This window comes from Colossoma macropomum, unplaced genomic scaffold (genome assembly GCF_904425465.1).
Source record: "Colossoma macropomum unplaced genomic scaffold, Colossoma_macropomum, whole genome shotgun sequence".
NCBI lineage: Eukaryota > Metazoa > Chordata > Actinopteri > Characiformes > Serrasalmidae > Colossoma > Colossoma macropomum.
Window position 1 is genome coordinate 48,888,178 of NW_023494792.1, and position 14,008 is coordinate 48,902,185.

The 14,008-nt window shown below is 38.6% G+C and overlaps 1 protein-coding gene across 3 annotated transcripts in view; it reads left to right on the forward strand.

Annotated features, from left to right (window-relative positions):
- Nucleotides 1–9,960, forward strand: part of pacsin2 (protein kinase C and casein kinase substrate in neurons 2) — a 30,001-nt gene extending 20,041 nt beyond the window's left edge. For 2 of the 3 annotated variants that reach the window (XM_036577428.1, XM_036577426.1), the window contains exons 8-11: nt 2,207–2,325; nt 5,188–5,322; nt 7,329–7,513; nt 8,898–9,960. In XM_036577428.1, the coding sequence (XP_036433321.1) occupies nt 2,207–2,325; nt 5,188–5,322; nt 7,329–7,513; nt 8,898–9,010 (552 nt within the window). In that variant the 3' untranslated portion in view covers nt 9,011–9,960. The remainder of the gene's footprint in view (nt 1–2,206; nt 2,326–5,187; nt 5,323–7,328; nt 7,514–8,897) is intronic. The other variant, XM_036577429.1, reaches the window with a different exon arrangement.
- Nucleotides 9,961–14,008: the final 4,048 nt, after the last annotated feature.

The window sequence follows — 14,008 nt, forward strand, 5'->3', positions numbered from 1 at the left end:
CGTAGTGCTGCCCTTAGTGTTTAAGAGTGAAGAAACATCAGACTGTCTTCTTTGTTTTGAGAGCTACACTGTGCTTCTAGGAATTCTTATTCTTAGGACACTCTTTCAGTTAAAGTTTATGCCATATTCATGGTCAGTAACTGCACCCCATGTCTTCTCTCTAAAACTCCTCCCTTTCTCTTGAGATTTGCCAAAGTGAACAAGCTGACATGCACCGCTGCACTTGTACTGGTGCCCACCCTCCATATCGCCATTCATTCATCCAGAGAACCCTGTTGCTGTTTAAACTTTTTGTACCCTTACCCTGCTGTTCACACATTAGTTTTTGACTCTGCGTTTATGTGAGTATATGGATGCATTTGCGTTATTTTGTATAGTTTGTTTACTTCTCCCTATAAGAGCAGCATTACCTGACTTATACAGTGACTCTTGGGTCCTTTTGAAAAGCTGCCTGAGCTGCTTATGAAATCTTTATTCCTCTCAAACAGAACTGCATCAGTATTGCACTCAGCTGTTTCATTAGTGAGCATGGACGGCAACGAAAGTTACAAACAGCAGCTCTTGTTGCTTTTTCACTGTTAAAAAAAACCTGGAGGCAGTTTCTCACTTTAGTTCTTATTAGATGCGTAGCGTCGTTAGGCAAAATTTCTGTAGGGATGTTGTTCAGTGTCAACTGTTAGTTCATGTCCTTGGTCGTATTAAACACAATCCGTTTTTCATTGTTCCCTCCTCCTACCATCTCCACCTGTCATCAAGTCAGAACAACAGTCAAGCTCCTTTCTTCACAGGCACTTGATTTACTCACTTACTTTCATTCCTCCTCACACACATTTAGGAAGTTTTTTGCTTGCTTTCGCTTGCTTGCTTTTGCAGCCAAAGTGAAAAAATGAAAGCAACATAGATGATAAAAGGCTAGCCTCCTAACCAGCGCTTTGCCTCCTCTTTGTCTTAAAAAAAAAAAAAGGAAAAATTATATTTTAAAGTCAAGCTTTCAGCAGATAATATATTGTGTTTCAGCTGCAGAAACTACAGTACTTCATTTTGACATTCACTTGTAATTTTTGTTTTTCTGCAAAACAGTCAGATTCTGCTGACTGTCAGAGTCTAACTCCATGTTCATTTCAGAACGCTTGCTTTTCACTCACCAGTCAAATAAAATGTAAAATAATAAAACATCATGCCCACAGTTATTTAGCACTTGAATATTGTGTTTCACGCAGAAATACGTCACGTTGACAAATAAAAATAAATTCTGGTTTCTGATTCATGTTGACTTGATTACAGGAGGGAATTCCTTGGATTTGCAAGCAACACACAAAGCAGCCCTGATGCAAATTAGATTTCTGTCTGTCTAACAGAGATGCGTTTACGTGGCCAGATGTTAATGAAATGTAAATAAATCTCATCTGTACATGATCTGGATCTGAAATGCACAAAATGATATGTAAATAGGCACTCTGACATGGAAATGATTGATCTGGGGAAAATATCTAATTGCAAATTTTCTGACCAATATTATAATTGCGGTTAAATGCGATTTATTTTCTATAAATTCTGGCTTTTTTCTGATGAAGACCAGCACATCTATTTTTGGGCTTGAGGCTTGAACGTTGAATGTAGCGTGTTAAATTTCCCAGCTTGAGACAATGTTGATTAATTTAGTATATGATTAAAATGGAAGCTCTTGCGATTTTATTTGCGAAATTACATTTCCTCAAATTGCGATTTCGATATAAAGACAATTAATTGTTCAGCCCTATTCAGATGTAGACACAGGTGTCTGAAATGCAGAAACTGTACGTGTGAAGTGAAAAGTACCTTGAAGTGTTTGGTCTAGCAGGAGCTGTCAAGTATTGTGTTTGCATCTGGGCAGTGGTGTGCTCTTCATTGAGCTGTTTTATCGCAGTGTGTGGTGCCCTGATTTGAGTATGTGTGTTTGTGTGTGCAGTGTTGATGGAAACACGTTTGTTTCTATTGCAGAGAAATACGACACAGGGCACTTGTGAAAGTCCTGTTTCATAAACAGTGTGAGGTTACGTTTGCTAACTGAACCAGCAAGAGATGTAATCTGGCAAGCAGGCACATGTGTCTGTGATAGAGACGTGTTGCAACTCGTACCACAGTTCATAGACCAGAATTGGAGGACTAGGGCTCAGCTGTTCTTTTTAGAGACAGTTTTTATCTTTGTGCATTCATGTGTTTGTAGGATTGGTCCGTAGACCTGAACCGGACACTGAGCCGGAGAGAAAAAAAGAAGCCAAGTGATGAAGTGACTTTGACGGGCATCAACCAAACAGGAGAACGAACAACAAAGACCAACAACAGGTAATCCACACCACAAAGCGCTAGGTAGCATTCATAGTCTATGGTCATTTGCAGTTTTGAATATACTTTCGTGTTGAATAATCTTAAAGGGGAATTGTAAAAAAATTTCAAAATTTCTACATAGTTGTGTAGAAATGTAAACCAAGTTGTTCTTAGTGGTTTAATGTTTAAAAGGGTTCATTGCACGGAAACCTACGAACTAGGATTTCTTTACAGTGGTGGTGATAGGAACCAGGGATCCAGTGACTGTCATCCAAATAAAGCCATTTTGTTTACTAGCTAAAACCACAATCTACACATTTTACACAAGTTTTTATATGTAATGTTGATAATGGTAAAAGGTGGTAAATCAGAAAAATAGTTTTCTTTGACTATTGTTTTGCCTCAAAGTGCCTTTCATATACCTTTCCACTATACGTGGCTTTAAAAAAAAAAAAGTGTCTCAGCGTAAGGCAGCATATTTGTAACGATTTTATGTCCTAACTTTGTGAGGTAGCATTTTAGAGGCATTTCAAACGTCACCACCACTGTGTACAGCCCACTCGGTAAGTTTCTCTAAAACAGCTCCTTTCACATCAAACCACTCTGAATGACTTGGTTTACATCTTCACAATTTGAATATGCAGAAATCCTGAAAAATCAGGGTTAATTCCCTTTTAAATCAAGAAAATTACATTTAAAAATTAAAAAATGAAACACAATCTATAGTGAAACCTGCGCGAATGGCCTGCACGGTTTCATGAACCCCAGAGTCACTTAAAGCACTACTGGGCGAGTTTACAGGTCATCAGAATGACCATGCAGAAGTATGTTATATGTGGTCTTCATCGAGTGGCGAATCAAGCACTTCTTTTCTTCCACCACTATCATCTCCTTCATTCAGAAGCGCATTCCCAGTATCCCTACATAGCCTATTATGGCTTGAACATTGTATGCCAGTGCAGTCAAAAGTAGCTACGCAGACTTCCTTCCTAAAATACCAGCGTATCCCTGCTTTTTAAATAGACATACCCCGGGGAAGCCCCACCTGCTTGACCCTATGGCAAAGGGAGTGCCAATGCTTCTTCACAGTCACACACTCGGTCAGCCTGATTGGTATAAAATACCTGTTTGAAAGTTTTTTTTTGTTGTTTTTTTTTCACAGTTATCACCGAATGTTTACCTTTCTATCCTAGCCTTTTTTCCAGGGGCCGTTGCGTCTTCAAAGGGAGTTAGCTATAAGAATCTGAAGCATTCCAGAAGCACTTGACCTTTATTTGACCAAGCAGACCAACAGTAGACTCCTCTCTAACCTCAGCAAAACATGGATTCCACCTTTGAGTGGGTGTGGGAGTAGTAGAAGTAGTAGAGCAGAGAGGAGGGGGGGCAGGAAAAAGTTATTGAATAGAAAGCATTCTCAGTCCTGTGCTCTCCTTCTTGCAGCATGTTGCTTACTCCTGACAGTACCAGCATTGTCTTACTCTTGGCTGTCTTCCTCTCTTTTGCCTCAAATGTCCTCCGTCACAGTAATAGTGTCTTTGGAAAGGTACACAAACAGCCGCAGTCTGATCGCATAGTATATTTCATAAATGGGTTCAGTGTTTCCTGAAGTTGAAATATCCTGAATTATTGGTACCGGTGGATATTTTGTCTCATGTTTTGGTGGAAATTTGTCACTATTAACTCAGTAAGCAATAGTGTTTCTGATGAGGGCCTCAACTGTGGACAAATAAAGCCTTGAGATAAAAAATCAACGTGATAAAATACACAAACGTTTAATAAAGTGTTAAATGTATGATAATAATAACAACAATAATAATAATAATAATAAACAGTTCTTCTGCCAAGCTTGTAGTTTAGGCTTGCTGAGCAACATGTTCAATAAATAGCACAATAGTTTTAATAATCAGTTGTAGTACGGCATGTGCTACCCCGGGCTCAAGGAGGACGCTGGAGGCAGGGTTCAGGGTTGCAGGGTTACACCAAATGAGCAAAAACAAAACCGAACAACTAAAGCTACGCTGGCCACTTTTCAGTGGCTTAAGCTAGACTTTTCAGTCCTTTTCAAAGTAAGCTTTTCTGCTCTGTCGTCGTCGTCGTCGTTGTGTTGTTGCTGCTGCTGCTCGTCTCTCTCTCTCTGTTCTCTCTCTGCTCTTTTTTTTTTTTAAAGGCGCTCATGCTGCCAGCCAGATCAGCGTCAGCTGGCTCTCATTAAGGGCAGCGTGAGCACCTGAGCCGAGAGAGAACGAGAACTCGTTGCTCCGCCTCCAAGTCACCGTCCCCCACTCTCAGCTCGTCCGTCCGGAGCGAACATAAGGCTAATTAACGTGGCCTCACTGCGGGACCCGAGGCGCCGCCCAGGAGGCGGGGCTCGGGACTCGCACACTGTCCCCCCCTTCACTCGTGGTGTTCCTCTCCCCGTCCTCGTCGGGCTTCGTCCCTGCTCGGAGCTCGGGCCCCGCCTTCCTGCCAGCTCTTGCGGCTGCCATCGGGACCTGGGGGACGGGCGCACGCCACACCAGTGTTCAGTAATATGCATGTATATTTTACCACAGTTTCGAACAAAGGCCCAGCCACTCAGTTTCAGAGCCAGAACTATCCATTTTATAAGGTGCCCTTTACACAAGTTGTCAGTTACTGGGAATGCCTGTTCTTTGATGTCTCAAATTTTATTGTGTAATATTTAGCCTGTTTCTGTTGTGTCACATTGATCACAGTATGATGTGGCAAGGGGCACAAAATGCCATGAATTGCTTTCATGTTTCTACGATTCATTGCTTACTGCATATGTTGAATTGTGTAGCTGTATAATGTACATAATTTCCACAGATCTGTTTAGCGATGTGTGTATCACAGTGCTGCCTCTCTTCATGTTTGACTTAGTTTGACTGTGCCCAGTAGCACAGAACCAGTGGGCTTAAACCCATTCGACGATGACGATGATGAAGAGGAAACGCCAGCGGAGCAGCCCAACAGCAGCCCAGTCAATGCCAAAAAAGAAGAAGTTATTTCCAAAACGTTGGTGAACGGAAAGCATCTGCTGCTGTTCTGCTGCAATGCATCTTTCTTTCTCTCTGTTGTAGCTGTTTGTACTCTTGCCTGTGTTATTTTTACTTTCTTTTTCTATCCCTCTGTTCTACTTTCAGGTGGCTGTTTTTTTTTCTGCATGGTTGCGTAGTGAAGATACTGTTTAAGCACCTACACACACCCTGTGTTCTTCACATCTCTGACATTGTTTTGTTCTGCAGAGCAGCCTGGTCGTGCATTAAGCTGTGCAAGTGTTCAGTCAGACCCTTTTAGAAAAGTCACACAAACAGTGTGTCATGTATGTTCAGTACTGTTAAAAATCAGAGACCAAACTTTAGTTAATTTTCAGTCAAAACAGTTACTAGGTAAAAGTCATTTATTTTTCAGCAGGAAAAGGAAGAACAAAAACATATTTAAAATGAAATATTTAGAATGCATAGATGCCTCAAGAACTAAGTATAATATCAGTATTTGTTGGTATTTAGTGTGTCTACTCTTTGTCCTTTATTTCAGCTTCCATTCTTTTCAGTAGACTTGCTTTTAGTTTTTTGCAGGGATATTTTTCCAAACCTCTGAAGTTAAGTAATCCCAAACACATTCGTTGATGTTGAGTTCTGAGGACACCAGAACAAATTTGCAGATTTTCATGCTTTTTGTTTTCTTTTCTCAGTAAAGGCTTCTTGATAGCTACACATCCTTTTAGACCCATAGTGTTGAGCTGTCTTCTCAAAGTGGAAGGATAAACACATTTTTCATATCTGATGAGTGGAGATTTTCTCCTCTCTCTTAACAGTGAAAGTACTGTTTATCTAAAGATCACAGTTTCCTTTGGCTTTCTTCTTCTTCTTTATGTAAGTGGATTATCTAATCTCCTCAGAAATACCTCCTAAAAAAGAATAACTTGCACCTAATGGCCATTTTGACTAGAAATTAAATAAATGAAGGGTGTTCTCTGAAGTAAAACTCTCATTGCTTACAAGAAACCTGATTGAGAAAGAAGTTTCTTGTGTTAAGAAATGTTTGGCATGCATTGTGATGGTCTGACTGTAACACTGTGTCACCGGTTCTGTATGTTCTCTTGTGTTTTTCTCTCATGCTTGTGTTCACTTTGTGGGGCGGTGTGTTAGTGCTGCTCTCTGTGGCGGCTTAGCACACTACAGCCATCTGTGCTTTAACCCTTAGATGTTAAGAGTTATTACTGTTAATTTGTTACCATACTCTGTATTTGTATAGTATGGAATTGTAATTACACAACTGCATGATTAAATACATAATTATGTAGCAAATTATATTTACATTCAGTTTACCTTCTGTATTTTCAGGTTCAGATCTGCAACTTTTTTCTGTTTAATGTCAACAAACACATTTTTTCCTTCTTACAGAAGAAAATCAAATCAAATTCAGTCACAGAAATGATCATATCTCCTCTTCGACTTACAAACACAGAGTTGATATGGATTAAAAGTTTAGAATCTGCACTTATAACAGAATTTTGCTGTTTGTTTTTAGTGAGTTAAGAGTGAGAAATTATTCCTATAGAATCACACCATGCTTTGTTTTTTTCTGATATTAACTGCAACTTCTAAGGGTTAAATGGGGTATTTGTATTTTTCTGTTTATCTTGAGGATTTGTGCCTCCTCTCAACTCTTAAGCTTTGCCTGTTCCGATGGCTGCTGACAATCAGGCCTTCTCTCTCGAAATGTCATGTACAGTTCCACTGTGTAAACAGGTGTTTCTCCCATTCATGGAGCGAGAGCAGAAGTCTTCTGTGAGGAGGCACTCTGGCATGTCTTTGAGCTTTTGCTTGGGGTTGAATGTGTGCGTTTGAGTTTCTTTTCAGTGGGGTTGTGTTACTTTGTCCACTGCATCTAAACCTTCCTCTCTTGCTGCTCCTTTCACCTGGCATGTTGGATGTCCAGTCATTGTCCATGATTTACTGTTGCAAGTCATGTTCTGTGACACGTTTTCATAGTCTCACCTCTTTTTTTTCTCTCAGTGCTAGCAGAGTGGAGAAGACGCAGGATTGGTCAGATGAGGAGACTGGGAATCCTTTCGCAGCGGACGCTAACGGAAACGGGAATCCGTTTGATGATGAGCCATCTTCTCCGGCAGTCTCTGTACCAGTCAGGGCTCTGTATGATTATGAGGGTCAGGAGCAGGACGAGCTGAGCTTCAAAGCAGGTAAAATAAGAACAGAGTGAACATGGGTAGAGAATGCTAGAGCTGTGGTCTTCAAGTATGCGCACATGAGCATATTGGTGCCTGTGACACATGCCCATCACCCCTATGAAATCTGATACATTTTATATATATATATATATATATATATATATATATATATATATATATATATATATATATAAACAGGGTTCCACATGTGATGGGAAACCTGGACATTCATAGACAAGTTTTCCAGTCATATTTTCATGATTTCAATATATTCCTTCTTGTATGTTTTAGCGTAGTTTAGCTGCTTATGTTTAGTTTAAGTGTCCTTTCACATCTGTTGCAGTTTGAAATGCTACAGTGTCAAATATGGACAAATACATGGGCAATAGACCACTGTAGTCATATGCCATTGTGTAGTTCGCGTTATGCCCATATTAGGAGCTCTGGATCTAAGCTCAATCTCTCTATGGCCAGAACAAATAGGGTTTACGAAAAATCCTCTCATCCGCTCCCTGTTTTGAATAAAAATGTTCAGAACTCGATACATTATGTTTCGTGTACGTTTTGCTGCACCATTTAAGGTGGAACGGGAAAAGTTGAACAACAAGCTGGCGGATGTCCTGAGAAAATGTTCTCAGAAAAATGTTACCAGCATTAAAATAATAACTAGGATATTCTGATAGCCTAAATCCGTTTATGAGGGGGTCAGCAGTGATATTAAGCTGAATCTGTACTGATATAGCCTGAGTGCAGTTAAGTTTGTAGAGCTTTCCAAAACAAACTATGTACAGAACGGAAAGATCTGTCGTGTTTCAGTGAGTATCCGATGAAGAACACATAACTGCAGGGAAACCTGCTTGTTTTGTTCTCTCTTCTCAGTCTGTACATGGAAATAACGCTACCACACTGACAAAGCCTGCTTGAGAAGGCTGCCAATCCAACGACATATAATCAGTGTGCAATAGCATTAGCTTACTTGTAGCAATATTCATATTCCAGCTCTTTAACGACCTCGGAATTCAGAGGATCCAGTGTCGGAACACCTGAAAGAGCAAGACGATCAGATGTGATCAAAACTTGTAAGCGAATGATCATTGTTTAAAGAATGGTTTGAGTCAGTATTCCACTTAGTCACTTAGGGTTGTATTGTTGATTTTAATGTTAAGAATGTAGTGCATCATTTTAAAATGTTCTTTAATGGACAACAGCCGTCGGGTAAATTGTCCTGGAAAACCCTGAATAAATATAACAAGTTCGTACATCAAGATACAGGAACCTTAAGCGATAGTTGATGTGTCTAAATAAAAGGTACGCTGGATTAGTTTTACTCTGCACTGTAACTGCAGTAAATACGTGTGTTTTCCTCAGTCTCTTGCTCTCTCTCTCTTTGTTAAAGGTGACGAATTTACTAAAATCGGAGAGGAGGACGAGCAGGGATGGTGCAAAGGGCGTCTGAAAGATGGCACTGTGGGACTCTACCCAGCCAACTATGTGGAGGACATTCAGTGACCAGAGACAAGATGAGAAGAGAGTGGAGAGGTAGAGAGAAAGCGGGATGGGGAGAAGAAATGAGGGGAGGGGTGTTTTCGTGCGAGAGGAAGCTGCTTGCTGTCCCCCTCTTGTGGTGGAGGCTGGACCGACCGCTGCAGTGAACGAAAGACTTTTCACTCTTGTTTTCTTGTAGATGTCGCCCTATCTCGCAGATCTAGGAGTAGATGCCACACTACTATCTTAATCCACCAACTTCCCAGCTGGTATCTTTTCAGATTGTTACAGCTGCATGTCCATTTGTGAGAATGAGTTTTAATCAACACATCATTCAACAATCACTTAGTCTACTTTTAAAGAGCTGAACACAGTGTGATGACAGGCCTTTGAAAAAAAAATTCTTCAATGCTGATTGTTAGATTGACAGCAGTTTATTCTCACCAAGTCTGAAATTGAGCCAGAACTTTTTTTTAGAGGTCCTGACTATAAAAAAAAGCTCCAACAACATTTTCATTATCTGTTGGAGAAAAGGAAATATATGGAAAAGAGACATTTATTTTTCTGTGCCTTAACAATTCAGTATCTTGGGTTGGAAAATCCATTGGTTACTACTTTCTCTGATGCCGATGTATTGTTCAAGGCCAAAGGATCCAGCTTTGCTAAAAAAGAAACACATTGTTTTAGTAAATCAAGCGTTTCCATGCATATTAGTATTATATATAAGTTGTGGCCAGAATGTTTCCCTATAACAAAATTTATAACTAAGAAAGATGTCCAATTAAATTCTTCTAGACCCGAAAATAGGAATGTAAAGTAATCACACTATTGCCGGAACATATAATCTTCACAATATTACCTATTGAAAAATTTGGATGTCTTCAAATGATTGTATACATGGACATACAGCAAGTAAGAGTTTCACTTAGTCTTCCACTGATTACTATCAGGAAATGTGGTGGTTTTATTTTCCACGTTTTACTGTGTATGTGAATGGGTGATAATTTTGACCCTGAAATAAACCAGACCTAAACAAGCTTAGTTGCTGGCTGAAGGCTCATGCTGGAGTAGTTTATCAGGGATTAGCTGAACTGATGTTCTTATATAACAGTGGCACATTCACCTGCACTCTTAAAAACAAAGGTGGTTTAAAAACAGGTGTCGAAAAGGGTTCTTTGGAGAATGACTTCTGGTTTAAACTGTTCAGTTGAGTACTTTTAAGGAGACATTCATTCAAAAGTTACAAAAGGAACCAAAAGTGGTTCTTCTCTAGCATCGCTGTAAAACCTTTGTTGTTTGTAACTGATCACTTGTTGAGTCACAACTTTTTACTTGTATTTCTCGTTTGAGTAGGCCTTTGCTTTGAGTCAGTAAAGTTTCATTTCAAATGGTTTATGAACGTGTTTTTTGGGAAAAGAAAGTTTTTCACTCTCTAGCCTGCACTGGACAATTCAGTGACCACAAGAGAAAATTCTAACACTTCAGTTAAAAGATGCCACGGCCACATGACGTCCTCTCCAACTTTATGTTTCACACCAAAGTGGAGTTACTGAAGGAAAAAAAGATACCAGCCTTTTTGCATGTACATTGCGGTGAACTTAAGAACAAAATAAGCATATTAATTGGTGATGGTTATGAATGGTGTAGTTTTAAAATTCAGACTGTTAATTTATAAAAATGCCTTAAGTACTTCAACTTTTGCCCATGGACAAATGCTGTGATTCAGAATCAGAATGTATATTAATTGAGCATTGATATGGCGTATGAATGTCATGAACTTATTTTGTTACATTTGTATATATGAATTTTAATTTTCTTGCAGATGGTCATATTGAGTTATACAGATACACAACTATTAGCACATTTTAGGATGCAATGTTTCTTAATTTTATTTTAGTTAGTCAAGAGTTGCCAATGGAAATCTCAGCCTATTCACATTCACTGATGGCAGTTATCTGTTAATGCCATCTCAGGGGGGACAAGAGCAAACTTTTGAATGTACCAGAGTTTTGCTGTAATTGAAAAGCAGTGGCATAACTATCAGCTTCAACTTTTTGGATTTTGTTACGTTAAAGCAGCAACTGCGCTCACACAGTGCACTTTGTTCAACTTGTCACTCTGCAGTTGGCTAATAAAGTGATTTAAACTATGAATGTCTTACTGTGTTTATCTCTTAAAGCAGCCACATCCTGTAGTTTTTATATTATTTCAATTTTTGTATTACTTTATATATCTTGTATTATTTTTTCCTATACATTTATGACATTTGCATTTACAAAAAGAAAAAGAAAAAAAAACATTTTCCAACCTTTTTTTGTACTTTAGACTTCAGGCAAAGCAGGGCAAGTTTATGTATGTAGCACATTTCGTACACTGCAGTCATTCAAAATGCTTTACAAAAGAGGAAAAATACAAAGAAATGAAAATTAAAAAAGTAACAAAGGAGAATAGAAATTAAAACATGATTAAAACTCGTTTTAAAAGAGAAGAAATCATTAAAGTTATAATAAAATTAAAAATTAAATTAGGATAATAAAGTGCTTTTGTGGGACAGAAGTGTAGTACAGCTAACAGTGTTTTACACTGAGCTGAAATCCTGCTCAAAAAGGAATGTTTAAGGCCTGGATTTAAAGGTTTCTAGTGTCGGGATTCTTCTAATGCTCCCTGTCAAATGGTTCCATTTAAGAGCGGCATAGTAGCTAAATGCTGCTTCTCCATGTTTAGTCTTCACCTTCGGCAAGACTAACTGACTAGTTCCTAAAGATCTGAGAGTTCTGCTCAGCTCATATCGCTGCAACATATGAAATAAATATGCTGGTCCTGCACCATTAAGCCATTTATAGACCAATGATAGTACCTTAAAGTCTATTCTGTAACAGACTGGTAACCAGTGTAAGGATCTAAGAATGGGAGTGATGTGTTCCCTTCTTTTACTCCTAGTGAGACTCTGGCAGCCACATTTTGAATCAACTGAAACTGTTTGTTTTTTTCGGGAGTCCTGTTAGGAGCCCATTACGGTAATCAATCCTGCTAGAAATCTGGTTTAGTAAGAAAATCACTAATCTTGCTGATGTTCTTAAGGTGATAAAAAGCTGATTTAGTAACTGCTTTGACATGACTGCTAAAACTGAGACCAGAGTCCATTAGTACGCTAAAGTTATGTACTAGGCTCTTGAATCCAGATAGGCAGCTAGTCTGTGCCTCTCATTGCTGTTCCAGAGTAAAATAATCAGTGTCTTATTTTTATTCAAATGCAGAAAGTTTTGTCCCATCCAGTTAGTGATGTTCTCAAGGCACTTACAAAGTGAGTCAAGGGGACCATAGATGTTGTGAGGGCCAAGTCGATCTGAATATTATTTGCACAGCTGTGGTAAGATATCCCATAGTGTAAATTAAATAAGAGCTGCCCAAGAATTAAACCCTGAGGCACACCACAGGTCACCTGCAAACATATATTATATTTTCTATTTCAGCAAAGTACTTCCTTGCTTGCAGGTATGAACTGAACTATTTTAAGACAGTTAACAATAGACCAACCTAGTTCTCAAGTCTATCTGTAGTTTGTATTTAAGCAAATGTCATTAATAACCATAATTAGAGCAGTCTTAGTACTACGATTAGGCTGAAGTCCTGACTGAAATTTGTCTAGACAGTAACTAAGTAGTTTGAAGACAATTTACTCAATGATTTTTTGAATGAAAGGTAGATTTGAAATTGATTTGTAATTATGTTATAGACATGCTTTTTAATATTTTGTAAAAACACCAAATATGAGTGAGGTGTTTACTATCTGAAGTATGTCTGCTGCTATTGAAGGAAACGCATTCTTTAAAAAGTTGGTTGGTAATGTTTTAAGACTACAAGTGGATGATTTAAGATGATTTACTGTATCAATTAAAATTAATATATTAATAGCACTAAACTGGGACATGGTATTTTTATGTGGTGATGAAGAGAACGCAGTGGTGGATATAGACATACTAATGGCTTGTCTGATATGGGTATTAGTGTTAAAGTATGCAAAAACATTACATCCCTCAGCTGATACTAATTCAAGGGCCATTTATGAAAGTGACTTCGTTAGTTTGTCAATCATGGCAAAGAATATGTAGCTGTTGTTAATATTATTTTTGATAGTGCTGAAGAAAAACACGTGATTTGCTCATTATTGTGTTGTAATCATGCAGCCTATCTTTAAAGAAGATTCCTTTGTGGACCTGAAGCTTGGTTCAGCCTTCCTACATTCTCTCTTTTGGAGTTGAACTGCAGCAGGATTACTTTCTGTTGTCATTACATGATTTTAACTTTAACTGGTTTCAGTCTCATCCATAACTGACCATTTTTGAGTTAAAGCTATCCAGTAAAGCATCAGCTGGTGCAGAGCACATTTTGCTCATGAAAAGTGTAGCTGTGCTGTCGTTTATAAACCTTTTCTTGAAGCAATCCATGTCTAGAAAACACAGAAATGATCTGACATAGTGACGTCCTTAACGGAGGCTGACATGTTGAGACCGTTTGAGATAACCACATCCAGATTGTGCCCATGACAGTGTGTGTTCCCGGTTACAGGCTGAGAGAGTCCAAAAGAGTCCAATATGGCACATAGTTCCTTGTCATTACTGTCGTTGGAATTGTCAATATGTCTGCAAAATCACCAGCAATAACAAAATGATCAGAATCAGTGGAAATAAAAGATCTGTAAATTCATCAATAAAATTAGCATAGTACTTCAGAGGCCTGTAGACAATTACTAATAATATTCTTGGTGTCCCTTTTGGAACCACACAAGTCACTAAATGATAATTGCTTGCATTGGAAGGAGCCGACTCGATTAATACAGTTTCAGCACTATATTCATTTAACTGCATTTCTGTTAAAAGCATAAAATCAAACCCACGGGCTGTAATGAAATCATTAATCAAACGAGACCTGTTTGTAAGAGATCTCATCTTGAGAAGAGCTAACTTAGTAACCGGTGCATTTTGCGTCAAAAGCTGACTCACATTTTACAGACTGATTGTG